The sequence below is a fragment of the Oncorhynchus masou genome, chromosome 33 (assembly GCF_036934945.1).
Source record: "Oncorhynchus masou masou isolate Uvic2021 chromosome 33, UVic_Omas_1.1, whole genome shotgun sequence".
NCBI lineage: Eukaryota > Metazoa > Chordata > Actinopteri > Salmoniformes > Salmonidae > Oncorhynchus > Oncorhynchus masou.
In genome coordinates this window covers 41,306,451-41,324,591 of record NC_088244.1, presented here as the reverse complement: position 1 = coordinate 41,324,591, position 18,141 = coordinate 41,306,451, and the positions used below count along the sequence as shown (strand labels likewise).

At 42.0% G+C, this 18,141-nt stretch overlaps 1 protein-coding gene across 2 annotated transcripts in view; it reads left to right on the top strand.

Annotated features, from left to right (window-relative positions):
• Positions 1 to 18,141, top strand: part of LOC135528565 (TOX high mobility group box family member 2-like) — a 128,066-nt gene that overhangs the window by 40,747 nt on the left and 69,178 nt on the right. Inside the window, exon 2 of one of the 2 annotated variants that reach the window (XM_064957736.1) lies at positions 8,145 to 8,240. The exons of the other annotated variant lie outside the window; for it this stretch is intronic. Coding sequence (XP_064813808.1) covers positions 8,145 to 8,240 — 96 coding nt within the window. The remainder of the gene's footprint in view (positions 1 to 8,144; positions 8,241 to 18,141) is intronic. 2 annotated transcript variants of the gene reach the window in all.

Genomic DNA, 18,141 nt, shown 5'->3' with positions numbered 1-18,141 from the left:
CTGACGGCCTACCAAAAGGCAAAAGGCCTCCTGTGGGGACGGGGGCCTGGGATAATTTTTTTCTTTTTAATACAATATACAACACAATAGGACAAAACACACATCACAACAAGAGAGAACACACAACACTACAAAAAGAGAGACCTAGACAACAACATAGCAAGTCAGCAACACATGACAACACAGCATGGTAGCAACACAACATAACAACAACATGGTAGCAGCACAACATGGTAGCAGCACAAAACATGGTACAAACATTATTGGGCACAGTCAACAGCACAAAGGTCAAGAAGGTAGAGTCAACAATACATCACACAAAGCAGCCACAACTGTCAGCAAGAGTGTCCATGATTGAGTCTTTGAATGAAGAGATTGAGATAAAACTGTCCAGTTTGAGTGTTTGTTTGCAGCTCGTTCCAGTCGCTAGCTGCAGCGAACTGAAAAGAGGACCGACCCAGGGATGTGTGTGCTTTGGGGACCTTGAACAGAACGTGACTGGCAGAACAGGTGTTGTATGTGGAGGATGAGGGCTGCAGTAGATATCTTAGATAGGGGGGAGTGAGGCCAAAGAGGGTTTTATAAATAAGCAGCTTTGAACGTCAACTGACAAGCTAACCAGTGGCTGCAGGTTCGTGAGTGAAAACATGGACTTTTTCGAAATTAAATCCGCTAAATACAAAAATAACAAAAAATTGGAACTATTTACAAGCTAACAGACTGAATTTCAATATCCCACCCTCCACGAAGAGAATATATTCCTGTTTTCGTATTTTGTTTTTGATTCTTTCCCTTTAAATCACCAGAAACGGGTCTTCACAACGTAGATTGATTGCCAATATAGCCAATGAAAGCCAAGGATCTGGAGATGAAAATGAAGATGGTATCAAGTTGATTTTGATTGGAAACATGGAAACATCTTCAAATGGTACCACCTCCCTACACCAAATATGGAAGAGATACAACCAAGAGCAGTGCAGTCTAAACTAGTAACGGTCACATCAAATTTATGTTTTTATTTCATCAACACTGTCAAGGACAAGTATAAGGTTATAATATGTTAGAGGACAGTCTCATTATTAATTATATGTGATTTAGAATGACATAGAGCAAAGAAAACCAGTGGTGGAAAAAGTACTGAATTGTTATACTTTTCATACTTTAATAGAAAATTACTCAAGTAAAAGTAAAAGTCAGCCAGTAAAATACTAAATTGTCAGCCAGTAAAATTGTAAAAGTATCTGGTTTTAAATGTACCTAAGTACAGTGGTTGAAAAAGTTTTAAATTGTCATACTTGAGTAAAAGTACAAAGTTAAAGTAAATGCTACACATCAAATTCCTTATAATTAAGCAAACCAGACGGCACTATTTTTTTAGATCTTTTTTTATTTATGGACAGCACACTCCAACACATAATTGACAAACATTATTTGTGTGTAGTGAGTCCACCAGATCAGAGACAGTAGGTATGACAAGGCGTTATATTGATAGGTGTGTGAATTGGACGATTATTCTGTCCTGCCTGAGCATTTACACTCAACAGTTTCCCGTGTGTATCAGGAATGGTCCACCACCCAAAGGACATCCAGCCAACTTGACACAACTGTGGGAAGCATTGGAGTCAACATGGGCCAGCATCCATGTGAAACGCTTTCGACACCTTGTAGAGTCCATGCCCCAACAAACTTTGTCACTCACTATTATGCATGTTAAATATACAGTATGTCACATTGCAGACATATTACAAAAATGTTGGTGAAGAGAGCAGCAGAGTCCCCAAAGGCGAGTATCCTGTAAGACATCATTCACTTCATTGGTCCATGAGCTGGATTCCTCTCTAGTTGAAGTTGTTATGGTCATTGGGATTGTTCTGTTGGTCAATTAAGCCAGGCAAGCTCAATCACACACAGATAACATATTTTAAACCATTTCCAATGGTATATGTTAGCCAGGTCTGGTATAGAAAAGAAATGAGAGGAAATCGAACATCTCATGTTAGTCATATTTGCTACAGCGGGTATTTTACAGAGATAATTCACTGTCTCAGTGGGATCTTTGATATTAAAAAAACAAATGTGGCCCAAGGCAATATTCATTAACTGTAAATAATAGAACTGCTTGGATAGTGTAGCACCAAGGTGAAATTAGCCTCTTATTATTTTATAAAGTTAGTGTTCCTCGGGCTTTCCAGTTAAGAGTATTAAAAATGTACAACCCTCTGACAAATTATTCACTTGACAGATTTGCCATTTGCCTTAATCACTAACCATTCAGCTCCACATTGTTTCAAATTGATAAAATTAGATGTTTCCCTCTGTCACGTATTTTCCCGTACGGCAGATAGCTTGGTATATCCTTTATCTTCTCTGCTTTTTACATTTGTAATTACACAGAATAATTTTCAAATAACCGTATGACACAAACATTGCAAGTGAAACCTTCTTCAAAATGTTCAAAGAATTGTATTTGCAGAGGTTCTTAAAAATGTAATTTCCATTTGAGGCCATAGGCTATGGCAAGGAGAATGTCTAAAGGAAAACACATTGAGCACAACAGTCTTGTTATTTGTGCACAAGAATGCTTTGTGGACTACCTACCTAATTCTTTGTCCTCAATTTCTTAACTTTTCCATTCTTTATAGTTTTGAATCATCAGCATGTTTGCCATGAAATTGACATGACCTACAGGTCAGAATAGAAGCTGCCTGTCAACCAACAAACACACACATTAGTATTAGATTGAGAAATAATAATGAGGAAGTACAGAACCATGCCCACCGCACCCCCACATCCCCAAGTGAGTAGCATCTTGTGGTTGTGACCAACGAGCCTGAGACTTATCTCCATATCAGTGGGTTTGGATGGATCCACTTGTTCTCCCAATAGGGGGGTAATGGAGCTCCTCATTGAGCCAGACTGGCGACAGGCTGGTAGATGAGTAGCCAGGGCTTACATGCGCCAGCTCTCCTAGGGGAAATCTCACTGGCAAACAACACATCAGCCCTGTGCCAACGCTGAGGGAAGCAGGGTATTTTTCTGTAATTTTTTTAACGTAGGTAGGGTCTTGAAATGTAGTTTGCTTACAGTAGCTAGCACCAGGCTCATTTCTCATCTGTTTGCGAACCCATTTTAGTTTTATGACGGTTTAACCTGGCTTTACCTCTTGTTCTTTTTCTGTCTTTCTCTCTCATTCGTTCTCATTCTCTCTTTCTCTCACCACTGTACTTTGGGGAGAGTGGGGTAAGTTGAGCCATTTTTACATTCAGCATCACTCCATCAAGGGAACAATAGTATTCTTTATAACAACAGTATTCTTTCTATATATTTCAGGATGTTGTGCAACCCTGGAAATCATCAGAATTCATGTAAACATTACAGTTTTGAAAACATGATAAAAATGGTCTCTTGGCACAACTTACCCCGTGTGGGGTACGTTGAGCCTTGGGACAGGGTATGTTAAGCCACCTACATATTTCTGTATTGAATTAAATATCACTGCTACCTTTTTCAATCCCTGTATATCTTTATTTCCAAAACACAACTGAACACAATCATGAAGCAATGAGCTTCAATGAAGCATGTTTTAACACAGGCTTAAAACCTAACAAACACTTTGCAAAAACATTTTCCACATATGCCTGGCCCTGTTGTTACCCAATATCCCAGCGATAATGCCTTGTGTCTGGGAAGAATACTCAACAATTTGCTCAACTTGTCATTTTACCTTTATTTAACTAGGCAAGTCAGTTAAGAACAAATTCTTATTTTCAATGAAGGCCTAGGAACATTGGGTTAACTGCCTGTTAAAGGGCAGAACGACAGATTTTTACCTTGTCAGCTCAGGGGTTTGAACTTGCAACCTTCTGGTTTCAAGTCCAATGCTCTAACCACTAGGCTATGCTGCCGCCCCAACTTGTCATTGGCTCAGCCATTTGCTCAACTTATACCAAGGCTAACATTTGTATTATATTAGCCCACACATCTACAAGGATGCACTTTCATGCTAGTTTTAGGACCTCATATTGAAGCTTATTGAAACCCCAACTGATGTATAGAACAATGTTAAAATGATCTACTTTGGTTTAGATACATGCATCATGAAACCTCTAACAGTGGTTTCCAAACTTTTTATAGTCCTGTACCCCTTCAAACATTCAACCTCCAGCTGCGTAACCCCTCTAGCACCATGGTCAGCGCACTCTCAAGTGTTGTTTTTTGTCATCATTGTAAGCCTGCCACACACACACACTCTACGCAAAATGTATTAAACAAAGGAATGAGTTTTCGTCACGACCCGGCTCGTGGGAAGTGACAAAAAGCTCTTATAGGACCAGGGCACAAATAATAATCAATAATTGTGCTCTTTGTTTAGCCATCGTACATATAAAACCTTACTCGTTCATCAAAAATTGTGAACAACTCACCACAGGTTAATGAGAAGGGTGTGCTTGAAAGGATGCACATAACTCTGCAATGTTGGGTTGTATTGGAGAGAGTCTCAGTCTTAATTAAATAATTTCCCACACAGTCTGTGCCTGTATTTAGTTGTCATGCTAGTGAGGGCTGAGAATCCACTCTCACATAGGTACGGGGTTGCAAAGGTCATGAGTGTCTTATTAACAGTGCGATTTGCCAAGGCAGGATACTCGCAGCCCTATCCAGAAATCTGGCAGTGGCTTCTGATTAAATTCAAATTTCACAGAACTGCTCGTTTCAATTTCGATGAGGCTCTCTTGTTCAGATATTGGTAAGTGAACTGGAGGCAGGGCATGAAAGGGATAACGAATCCAGTTGTGTGTGTACTTGCGCACCCAGCTCACTCCGGTGCTTCGCTATATCACATTTGACATTGTCCGTAAGCTTGAGTTCATTAGCGCACAAAAATCATACAATGATGGAAATGCAGACAGAGAAGAGCTCCAACTTCTTAATCATAGCCTCAATTTTGTCCCGCAGATTGAATATAGTTGCGGAGAGTACATGTAATCCTAGATTCAGATCTTTCAGGCGAGAAAAACATCACCCAGATAGGCCAGTCGTTTGAGAAACTCGTCATCATGCAAGTGGTCAGACAAGTGAAAATGATGGTTAGTATAAAGAAAACTTTAAGCTTGCCTCTCAATTTTAAAAAAACTTCTCAATACTTTGCCCCTTGATAACCAGCACACTTCTGTATGTTGTAAAAGCATTACATGGTCACTGCCCATATCATTGCATAATGCAGAAAATACACGAGAGTTTGATGGCTTTTGCGCACTACTCCCAATATAATTGAACCCCAAATCAATGTAGTTCTCATCATATTTGCACCTCTTCGATGGTCCAACGTCCCTGTCTGTTGTTCGGTGCTTTCCCAGGTAATTGGGGAGTAGCTCTTCGGCTGCGTCAGATTCACAACTATCAGTGTCCATGCTAGCTGGGCTAGCAACACATGTAGAATTACTGATGCTAGCATTGGATGTGCTCGTGGAAGCAGAGCAACTTGTGTCGTCGACAGGTGCAGGTGTAGTACCACTGGTACTACCAGTGGAGCTGGTATGTGTCTCTATGGATGCAGGCTTTACATTTTTTAAACATATATCAATTTTAAAGCAAACAGAATGAGCAGCAGCTACGTCTGGCTACATATGGACCATTAGTGGAATTTCCGCGAGAGAGTAACGGTTAATGTGATTGGATGTTAATTATTTGACTAGGCTACCTGTATTTGACATTGTGTTGTTGTCTCGCTGAACACTAGATGGTTTAATTTTATTTTTGGCAGTGAAACGAGGCTACTCAGGTGAGAAAAAAACATCACCCAAATGTATAGCCCATTGGAAAATCTAAATGGCATGTTTGAAAATGTGAATTACATTTTTATTTCATGTACTCCTGACGGCATTGCGCCCTGGGTAAATTCGACTACGTTTTTTGGAGCTAACTTGCTTACCACTTTTTCTATGTGGTTTATTCCTTCACAGACTCCATGAAATGACCTCTTCCTAAATATTTGGTCAATATTTGGCTTGATCAACTTACACCTTTTGCTCAACTTACTCCACTCTCCGCTACCCATGTGTGGGAGGCATCTTCATACTGGCTTCCGGTGATGCAACATAAAAGGCTGCTGAGGCTTTATTTAACTTTTTATTCACCCACAAACCATGTGACAAACGAGAAATAGGGGAGCTGTCAATGGCCTGATTGGTTATTTCATCATGTCCTTTAAGGTGATAGGCCACAGCCACACCACAATGCTTTGAGGCCCTGGTTTCGGTGTGTGTACCTCGGCTGCACGTGCTGTGTTCTTAACTGCTGTACAGCAAGGCCGTGTGGCTTGGTAGATGTTTTTAAGTGTGGTGCTCAGAGGTGTGCATACATTCTGAAACGTGTGCATGTGTGAATGTGGTGCTTGTACAGAGCCTTCGGAAAGTATTCAGATCCCTTGACATTTTGTTAGGTTACAGCCTTATTCTAAAATTGATTAAATCGTTTTCCCCCCTCATCAATCTACACACACATCTACACATACCCCATAATGATGATGATGATGTCCCGATGCCACTCCTGCTTTGTCTTGGCTGTGTGCTTAAGGTTGTTGTAATGTTGGAAGGTGAACCTTCACGACAGTCTGAGGTCCTGAGTGCTCTGGAGCAGGTTTTCATCAAGGATCTCAAAGGATACTTTGCTCTGTTCATCTTTCCCTCAAACCTGACTAGTCCCCCAGTCCTTGCCACTGACAAACACCCCCACAGCATGATGCTACCACCACCATGCTTCACTGTAGGGATGGTACCAGGTTTCCTCCAGACATGACGCTTGGCATTCAGTCCGAAGAGTTTAATCTTTGTTTCATCAGACCAGAGAATCTTGTTTCTCATGGTCTGAGAGTCTTTAGGTGCATTTTGGCAAACTCCAAGCGGCTGTCGTGCCTTTTGCTGAGGAGTGTCCTCCGTCTGGCCACTCCACCATAAATGCCTGATCAATGGAGTGCTACAGAGATGGTTGTCCTTCTGGAAGGTTCTCCCATCTCCATAGAGGAACTCTGAAGCTTAGTCAGAGTTACCATTGGGTTCATATATAGCGGGACCTTATATAAACAGGTGTGTGCCTTTCCAAAGCATGTCTAATCTATTGAATTTATCACAGATGGACTCTAATCAGGTTGTAGAAACATATCAAGAATGACCAATGGAAACAGGATGCACCTGAGGTCAGTTTCGAGTCTCATAATAAAGGATCTGAATACTTATGTAAATAAGGTATTTCTGTTTTTCCTTTTTAATGCATTTGCAAAAATGTTTTTGCTTTGTCATTATGGGGTATTGTGTGTAGATTACTGAGGATTTTTTGTTATTTAATCCATTTTAGAATAAGGCTGTAATGAAACAAATGTGGAAAAAGTCAAGGGGTCTGAATACTTTGTGTGCATCTGTGAGTGTGTAGTGTGTGTTCTCATGTATGTGTTTGTGTGTGTGTATACATTTGATTATGAATCCTCAATGGTTACAATTCACAGTGACCTCTCTTTCCTGTTATTATACATCCTAGCCCAAATAGCACAGGAGGTTGATGAAACCTTAATTGGGGAGAATGGGCTTGTGGTAATGACTGGAGCGGAATAGGTGGAATTGTATCAAATACATAAAACACATGGTTTCCAGGTGTTTGATGACATTCCATTTGCTCCATTCCGGCCATTATTATGAGCCGTTCTCCCCTCAGCAGCCTACAGTAACGTATAGATTGCTCTAGTTTAGGCCAGCCAGCCACTACTATGAGGCTTGAGAGCTCTATGGTTCTCCACTAGTCTCCAGAGCCTTGGCTCTGTGCCAGTGTTCAGCCCCACTCTCTCTTGGGGGTTGAGGGGCATGGGGAGTGGCCGGTAATGTCAGCTCATTAAGCTCCATTCTTCCTCGTGCAGCATTGCACTGTATGGAACCACTGTTTGAGACCCATGTCATTACCCCTCCCCCTGCACGCATGTGGAGGGAAGGGTGGAGAGGGGAGGGTATTACGCGGATTGATATGTTCCTTTTGAAAATGCACTTCTTGTAACTCCTAAAGGGCCTCCCTCTTTTTTTCTCTCCCCTCCTGCTCTTCTCTCTCTCCTGTCTCTCTCACTCTTTCTTTCTCTCTCCCCCCTGTCTCTCTCACCACAGGCCCGGTACGGTGTGGGTGAACGAGGAATTCGGCTCCTCCACGGTACCCCACCCCCAGGCTCCAACCCAGCTGGGAAAAGACTGCCCACTGCTGGGGTGAGATATGGCTAAGGCCCCCCTAACCTTCCTCTATACTAAAGCCCCAGAGGGTGTTCCCCATGGATCGGTGCTGAGCCCCTTGAAGGTTGTGATCCACGAATTAACACTCTCTAGAGTCTAGAATTAGCGCATTAGTGGTCCTCCGACATGCCAACAAGAAAACCCAGAGGCACTTGTACGAAGGGAATGTACACACACACACACACATCGACGAGTCTCTAAATAGGCGCGACTATAGTCTAGTAGTTAATGAAACCATCCCTTGTGTTTCCTCCATGGTAGTCTGTCGCTCCAAATGTCCAATCCCACATAATACACATCAACAACACTGCAGTCTTCAATAAGTCACACAAGGCAGCAACACAACAGTCTACCTTTTGACACGGAACCACGCAGGGGGGAAAAAACAGCCAGAGATGTAAATAGACGGATACGTCTCCTTTGCTTGTAATGATTTATTTTTGTCACTGCCAGAACAGTCAAAACTTCAGCCGCACTTTTTTAAAACATTTTTTTATTTTCCTTTTCTCTTTCAAACATTCATATGGTGCAGGGAGGCAAGAGAGCAGTAGATTGCATTAAGATAACCAATTATATGCTAGAGGAAACCTGACTTTTTTTTTCTTCCACTGCCGTTATCTGATGTTGCGGTGAGCAGAGGCAAAGGGCTGGGGTAATGTGACATTCACTCTGCCCTTTATCTCCCCATCGCTGTTTACCAGATTCAGTTAAAAGTGGGTTCTGCTCTGCATCCTCTCCCCCGCCAGAGAAACCCCACATACACACCCACACACACACTTGCAGACGCACGCGCACACACACTCACGCACACACATACACAAACTCCTTCCCCTCCCCGCTCCACGGCTACACTTTGCCATTACATTTTAATGTGTGTGTGGCTTTGTGTGTGTCTACAGTACAGTATACTCTTTGGTGTAGTTTGTGGGTGGATGGGTGAGGTAGACATAAACTATATATACAAAGGTATGTGGACACCCCTTCAAATTAGTGGATTCGGCTATTTCAGCCACACCCATTGCTGACAGGTGTATAAAATCGAGCACACAGCCATGCATTCTCCATAGACAGACATTGGCAGTAGAAGGGCCTTACTGAAGAGCTCTGTGACTTTCAACGTGGCACCATCATAGGATGCCACCTTTCCAACAAGTCAGTTTGTCACATTTCTGCACTGCTAGAGCTGCCCCGGTCAACTGTAAGTGCTGTTATTGTGAAGTGGAAATGTCTAGGACCAACAGCGGCTCAACCGCGAAGTGGTAGGCCACACAAGCTCACAGAACGGGACTGCTGTGTGCTGAAGAGCGTAGTGCGTAAAAATCATCTGTCCTCGGTTTCAACACTCACCACCGAGTTCCAAACTGCCTCTGGAAGCAACGTCAGCACAAGAATTGTTCATCTGGGTATGATATGGGTTTCCATGGCCGAACACTCTAAGATCACAAAGCACAATGCCAAGCATCGGCTGGAGTGTAAAGCTCACTGCCCTTGGGCTCTGAAGCAGTGGAAATGCGTTCTCTGGAGTGATGAATCACGCTTCACTATCTTACAGATGAATCTGAGTTTGGAGGATGCCTGGAGAACACTACCTTCTCCAATGCATAGTTCCAACTGTAAAGCTTGGTGGAGGAGGAAAAATGGCCTGGGGCTGTTTTTCATGGTTGAGGATAGGCCCCTTAGTACTAGTGGAGAGAAACCTTAATGCCACAGTATACAATGACATTCTAGACGATTCTGTGCTTCCAACTTTGTGGCAAAAGTTTGGGGAAGGCCCTTTCCTGTTTCAGCATGACAATGCCCCTGTGCACAAAGCGAGGTCCATACAGAAATGGTTTGTAGAAATCATTGTGGAATAACTTGATTGGCCTGATCAGAGCCCTGACCTCAACTCCATAGAACACCTTTGGGATGAATTGGAACGCCGACTGCGAGCCAGGCCTTATATCGTCCAAAATCAGTGCCCGACCTCACTCATGCTCTTGTGGCTGAAATGGAAGCATGTCCCCGCAGAAATGTTCCAACATCTGGTGGAAAGACTTTTCAGAAGAGTGGAGGTTGTTATAACAGCAAAGAGGGAACCAACTCCATATTAACTTCCATGATTTTGGAATGAGCTTTTCGATGTGCAAGTGTCCACATACTTTTGGTCATGTAGTGTAACTTTTGTTTGTTTGTGTGTGTGTGTGTCTGTGCGTGCGCAAGTATGTGTGCTTGTCTCGGTGCCTGTGTTCAGTTCTTGTCTACCTCTCCACTTGTTATCCTATGTATGCTCATGTTCAGGTTTCTGCCAGTGCACAGGTTAGCCTACATTACAATATATTGAAGTCCCATTGAGACCACAGTCACTTTTACAAGGGAGCACTGCATTTTACACTTTAAACATTTTTAGAATACAAGCAACAGTTAAAATACACAAAAATAAAAATAAAATAAAAAATGATATCAAGGAAAACATCAACATATCTCAGCTAGCAGGTCTTCAGTCAATAGCCTAAACTGCCTAAACGGCACCAGAACATCCAATTTCAGCGAGTTGTACAGATTGTTCCAGCAGTGAGGCACATGAAAACTTAAAGCGCATCTACCCAATTCAGGGAAGTCCTGAGGAATCTAAAGAGTTAAACAACCCTGCGAAAGTGTTTTGTGACTCATGTCTTCATACTTCAACAACGAAGTGAGGTATGTTGGAAGCTTGTGCAGAAGAACTTTGTAAACAAAGAGGGAGTAATGAAGTTACCAACAGGACTAACCTTTTGATACAGGATGCAGTGATGTGTATTTAAACTGTCACCTGTGATAAAGCGAAGGGCTTTATGGTAGACGGCATCCAAAGGTTTAAGGGTAGTGGCTGTTGTAATCCGATAAGTGGTGTTACAAATGTCAAGAACTGGCAGGAAATTTGACTGTACAATCTGCTATTTCCTGCTATTTAGGGAGAGGCAAGACCTGTTTCTAAAAAAAGAAGCCCCCTTGAAATCTTAGCTTTTTAACCAAATCATATGAGCTTACAGTTTCACCTAATATCCCCTCTAAAGTGACTGGCTAATTGTAGTTGGCTCATTAATTTGATATGATGCTGTTCATTTCTAAGGAAGTGTTTCCTCAGACACAGGTTAATAGGTGGGCTGTCAGAGGCCACAGTGAGAGGATGGGGGAAGACGATGTGGGTGGTACACATTTTCAAGGGAGGTGAGCAAGTTTTATATACATGTACCCATGCACACACACATGTGGGCTCTTTTACTCACATGCTCACACACTTTCTCTGATGTACACACACATCCTCGTCACACTGTCAAACCAACAGATACTCAAGTTCATGAAGAGGCACACACACAGATTATTGCACCCTCACACACGTAAGATACTTGCAAACATAAACATGTAGGCCAAGACTCACTGCGTGTAAACAGTATTTATTATGAAGCTGTTTTACACTTCCTATCCCCTATTGTGGGTTGACTAGACCATGTTATACAAAAGACCAGGTCAATGACACTTTTGTTATACTATGGCAGTAGTTTTAAATTAGATTCCTATATATGCTTCAATATTTTCTAGTACTGTGTTTGAGCATACTGTATGTTGCTCTACTATCGTCTTGGCATTGGTTCTAAAATAAAGGCTATGTTGAGTTAACTCCAAACTCTATCTGTAAGTATTGTGAAATTATTATTTTTACATTGCAAGTGAGTTGAAAGTTAAGGTTGAGATTGGTCATAGTGGCCATATCAAATTGTGGTACAATGGGTGAATGTCTAAAAAGGCGTCATGCCTATAGGGGGAACAGGGGCACGTGCCCTCTCCGATTAGTCCTGTTAAAAATAAATACATGGTTGCACAGATACAGTGCATTCGGAAAGTATTCAGACCCCTTAACTTTTTCACAAAACAATTACATTACAGCCTTATTCTAAAATGGATTTACTCATCAATCTACTCATGATTCCCCATAATGACAAAGCAAAACATGCATTTATAAATGTTATAAAAAACAGAAATACCTTATTTACATAAGTATTCAGCCCCTTTGCTACGAGACTCGAAATTGAGCTCAGGTGCAACCTGTTTCCATTGAGCATCCTTGAGATGTTTCTACAACTTGACTGGAGTCCACCTGTGGTAAATTCAATTGATTGGACATGATTTTGAAAGGCGTTCGCCTGTCTATATAAGGTCCCACAGTTGACAGTGCGTGTCAGAGCAAAAACCAAGCCATGAGGTCGAAGGAATTGTCTATAGAGCTACGGGACAGGATTGTGTCAAGGCACAGATCTGGGGAAGGGCACCAAAACATTTCTGCAGCATTGTAGGTTCCCAAGAACACAGTAGCCTCCATCATTCTTAAATGGAAGAAGTTTGGAACCACCAAGACTCTTCCTAGAGCTGGCTGCCTGGCCAAACTGAGCAATCGGGGGAGAAGGGCCTTGGTCAGGGAGGTGACCAAGAACCCGATGGTCACTCTGACAGAGCTCCAGAGTTCTTCTTCTGAAATCAGCCCTTGCCTTGACAGGAAGCCATTGTAGGGAAACTAGCACTGGAGTAATATGATCAAATTTTGTGGTTCTAGTCAGGATTCTAGCAGACGTATTTAACACTAACTGAGGTTTATTTAGTGCTTTATCCGGGTAGCCGGAAAGTAGAGCATTGCAGTAGTCTAACCTAGAAGTGACAAAAGCATGGATACATTTTTCTGCATCATTTTTGGACAGAAAGTTTCTGATTTTTGCAATGTTACGTAGATGGAAAAAAGCTGTCCTTGAAATGGTCTTGATATGTTCTTCAAAAGAGAGATCAGGGTCCAGAGTAACGCCGAGGTCCTTCACAGTGTATTTATTTGATTTATTATCTCTTTGTTTCTTGGGACCTAGAACAAGCATCTCTGTTTTGTCCGAGTTTAAAAGTAGAACGTTTGCAGCCATCCACTTCCTTATGTCTGAAACACATGCTTCTAGCGAGGGCAATTTTGGGGCTTCAACATGTTTCATTGAAATGTACAGCTGTGTGTCATCCGCATAGCAGTGAAAGTTAACATTATGTTTTCGAATGACATCCCCAAGAGGTAAAATATATAGTGAAAACAATAGTGGTCCTAAAACGGAACCTTGAGGAACACCGAAATTTACAGTTGATTTGTCAGAGGACAAACCATTCACAGAGACAAACTGATATCTTTCTGACAGATAAAATCTAAACCAGGCCAGAACTTGTCCGTGTAGACCAATTTGGGTTTCCAATCTCTCCAAAAGAGTGTGGTGATCGATGGTATCAAAAGCAGCACTTAAGGTCTAGGAGCACGAGGACAGAAGCAGAGCCTCGGTCTGATGCCATTAAAAGGTAATTTACCACCTTCACAAGTGCAGTCTCGGTGCTATGATGGGGTCTGAAACCAGACTGAAGAATTTCGTATACATTGTTTAAGAAACAAGAAACAAACATGAGAAACAAGATTCTCTGGTCTGATGAAACCAAGATTCAACTCTTTGGCCTGAAAGCCAAGCCAAGCCAAACATCTGGAGGAAACCTGGCACCATCCCTACTGTGAATCATGGTGGTGGCAGCATCATGCTGTGGGTATGTTTTACTGGGAGACTAGTCAGGATTGAGGGTAAGATGAACGGAGCAAAGTACAGAGAGATCCTTGATGAAAACCTACTCCAGAGCTCTCAGGAGCTCAGACTGGGGTGAAGGTTCACCTTACAACAGGACAACGACCATAAGCACACACCCAAGACAACACAGGAGTGGCTTTGGGACAAGTCTCTGAATATCTTTGAGTGGCCCAGCCAGAGCCCAGTCTTGAAACCTGACAGAGGATCTGAGAGGATCTGCAGAGAAGAATGGGAGAAACTCCCCAAATACAGGTGTGCCAAGCTTTTAGCGCCATACCCAAGAAAACTTGAGGCTGTAATTGCTGCCAAAGTTGCTTCAAGAAAGTACTGAGTAAAAAGTCTGAATACTTTCTGCACTGTCGGTTCCCAATCTTCCATCCTTATAACTAGCTACATGTACCAAGAAGCCATTTCAGGCTATCAATCAAATTATAGTAGGTAGCTTGTCTATCTAAGCTGGCATGCCTGCTGGCAAGTTTGGTAGACTTTAGAAAAGCAAGCAATAATTAAATGTCCGAATAAGAATCACATTCCTTTCAATTTACCCAGATTTTTAGCAGTGATGCAGAGAAGCATATATATTATATTTTTTTTAAAGAACCACAAGTCAGGAGGACAGCTCAAGAAGTATGCTTAGATATGGAGAAAAATATACATTTTTTTTACACCAAATTAACAATAATGATTATGACTCTAGATTGCAGTAAAAAGCTGTTTCTGATGTTTGAAAAATGCTGAATTCTCTGGATGGAGGGCCTAGACCCACTTCGGACCAACCCCCCAGTCATCGTCACGTACTTTGTGCCGCATCTGATTTTTGGGGTGCATGACGACCATGATAAAAACTGATTCAATCTTTCTTTCAACTATTGACCTGTGAGCATTGCTTGATTGGGAGATTGTGCATCGACGTCAAGATTTTTATTCTATTGTACGCTCTCGCAGTGACAACAAGACCTTATTAAGCACCACCCCACCTAATCCCATTCCACAGTGCCTTTCTCTTCAATCTCTCTTTCAATCTCTCTGTTGTTCAAACTCTGCTGTGTTCTAGTGGTTTGACTGCAACAGAAAGTGGAGGGATGGAAATAATCTCAGCTGGCTGCCATTTTCTTTTTTTACCACCCATACATATTTGCAGTGAAAACAGGCCCCCATAGATTGTCAAAAGTTGAATCCATCCTTCTTTTGCTCTTCATATTAGAATATATATATATTATAATAATAGCACTCTACTATGAATTAGGACTACATTGATTCCTGGACCAAATAACAATTCCAATGGAACATATTCTCCCTGACTCGCTATATTTATTGTTATAGTGTTGAATCTTGTTGTCTTTACGTGTTTAGTAGCATTAGGCCTACCTTGCTTAATGGTAGAAGTTAGGCCCTAAGGTAAGCTAATGGGACTGGCAAACAGGGGGTATTCCATAATCATTTGTAGTTGGATTCATTCAGGTGTAATGCCACAGAGTTTTACACTCGCCCGTCTAGCTCGTGTGTACTGCTAGCTGTAGAGATGATCATATCAGTAATAAAGATCTGGGTACTATTTATAGATAAAGAAATATTTGCAACTGCAGATGAATTATGTGGTAGAGAGGGAGAATACAAAAGGTGGATGTGAGGCACTAGTGGTGGCAGTTAACTAGCACTGCTGCAGCAGCTCTGTCTGTGTAGTTGGGATCAAGCAGTCAGAACCAGGAAGAGGCCCTGTTTCCCCTTATCTAACGACAACAGAGCACATGTTGCCATGGCCACAGGCTGCTCTCTTTGTGTGTGTGTGCGTGTGTGCGTGTGTGTGTGTGTGTGTGTGTGTGTGTGTGTGTGTGTGTGTGTGTGTGTGTGTGTGTGTGTGTGTGTGTGTTCCATGTCCATTGTTTGCTCCGGGTGTGTTAAAACATCAGGATTGTCACTGTGGTAGACACTTTTCTCTCCTTGTCGCCATTATAACTCTGAGAAACATTTTTCTTGTTCTCATTCTCTTCATTCTTTCTTTCTTTCTTTCTTTCTTTGTGACAGGTTGGGCCCTCACAAAATTCAGTCACACATTGTTTCAGGAAATGTTGAGGTTGAGGTTGGCGAGGACCTTGTTCAGTTAATTGCACAGAAATAAAAAGGGAGAAGGGGGAGATGGAGAAGTAGGGTGCTCAAACAGACATGCATATTGCATGAGTCCCTCTACTGCACCCCTTTCTTCACAGAATGGCTGAGCAGTGCTTGTTAATTCCGCTTGGTGAGATAATAATTTTTAGTGAGAGTTAGTGTACTGTACTGGCAAAAGCTTTTAAAGTCACAAGCATCATACACTTTCTCTTAATAGATTCTCTTATAAATTGACAAAAAATAAATCGTTGTCAAAAGTTTTTCTTTCTACCATGGTACACGGTGAAATGCAGCCACCAATGTGTATGGGTCCGAGACCACTTCCCTTGGGATTGAGATATCACTTTACTTAAAGGCCCAGTGCAGTCAAAAACATGATTTCCATGTGTTTTATATATGTTTCTACACTACGAGCAGGGTTGGAAATTAACACCCACCACCTGCCAAATACAGGTAGATTTTGTCATTGGTAAGAATGTCTATTTCACCAGCCACGTTGGCGGGGGGTTACACAGAGCATTTGACAACAGTTTTTTTTATCCAAAGGCCACATGGAGAAGTTGGTCGAAATGACAAGGAAAGCTACTAAAATGTGACTTTGTTCTCGTGTTTCTTGGCCAGTTATATAATTTTCTTCACATGCTAGGTGATTTTTTTCATCACAGACAAGCGAGTTCCCAAGTTACCACGGTAACGATATGTCCCTTAAAGGGGCAACTGAACTTTTTCGTCTCATCACCTTAATAATCTGTTTGGACAATTTGCAAATTTTGATCAAAATTACTGTTAATTAAAACCATCACCCCTTTTGAATTTCTTTGCCCATCGGAGAAATATATTTCGCAACCCCCAGTTCTTTTTCCACAAAACTTCATCTAAAATTGTTGAACGGGTTTCCTGTAAACAATATATATATATATATATATTTATATAGTCCTTCTCTTTTAGCCAGGTAAATACTGATCTTCTTTTCTTATTGCTAGGCCATTACAATTGTAACTGGCTATACTTATTTCACCTCTTACCATAATGAGACACAACTTTCAATTCTATTTATCAAAATATATATTTGTAAACATACAATTAAAAAGTAACATGATGAATGAGTGTCTATGTAGCTGTACCATGATATTTACTAAGTAAACCTTCAATTGGTCCCCACCATTCCACACGCTAAAAGCCCTCCTCATCCCGAGCTGGGCCGTCATCCCAATGCCCGGCAGACCACCTCCGACCCCCCGCATCCCACAGCCCTGAACAGACTGGGATCTATCCTTTGAAAAGAGCACACAGTGCCATTTACCGAATTGAAGTAGATCAACTGCCAAATGCATTTCCATCGCCCTCACCTCGATTTGTATTATATATAGCTGTGGATCATCAACATATCTTACTCCTTCGCAACAGTTGTGGGATACACACATACACCCACACACACTCAACCCTTTCCCCCCACACAACCATAAACTCACATTTTCAACAGTTGCACCATCCTGGAGCCCAACTCAAGAAAGGTCCTGATTTACAAATGCACTTACTGTTGCAGCTGCATGAGAAAGACCATGCAAAAAATGGGCAGAAATTGAGAGATTATTAACCATTGTCACATCCTAGATGATGGAGGTCAAATGTACACCTTTTCCCTGAAACACCCACAATACGGTCACCCGTATTGACCATATTCCCAAGCATCTCCATGCAGTCAGACTTTTGATTTTGTGCCACCAGGGTCACAATAATATACCCCCTCTCTGAATGTCCGAGTGTGACACCTCCCCATGGGTTAGTGCAGCTAGTGTTGCCAGCAGTGCTACTGCCTGGGTGGGGGCACATAGCCGGAATCCCCACCGGCTAGGTACAAGGTCGTCAAGATTCTCATTAGCAGCTTTCAGAATTTCCTTGTATAGTATGCTCTCCCTTTAGGGGGCTTTGGCTTTGCAGGACCAACCCTGCCAAGCATGCTCAGAATCTTGAGGGGGTAGTGCTGCTCTTGGTCTCTGACCGCATTTTGACTGCATACAGACCGCTTACAGCAGGCCCATAAAACAGTTAGGGACTTCTCCTTAGTATGTGGGTTATTCAGGTGGGTGTCTAGGGTATAGGGTTGTGGACTGTACCATTAAATTAGGATCATAAATAAATAATTAGACATAATT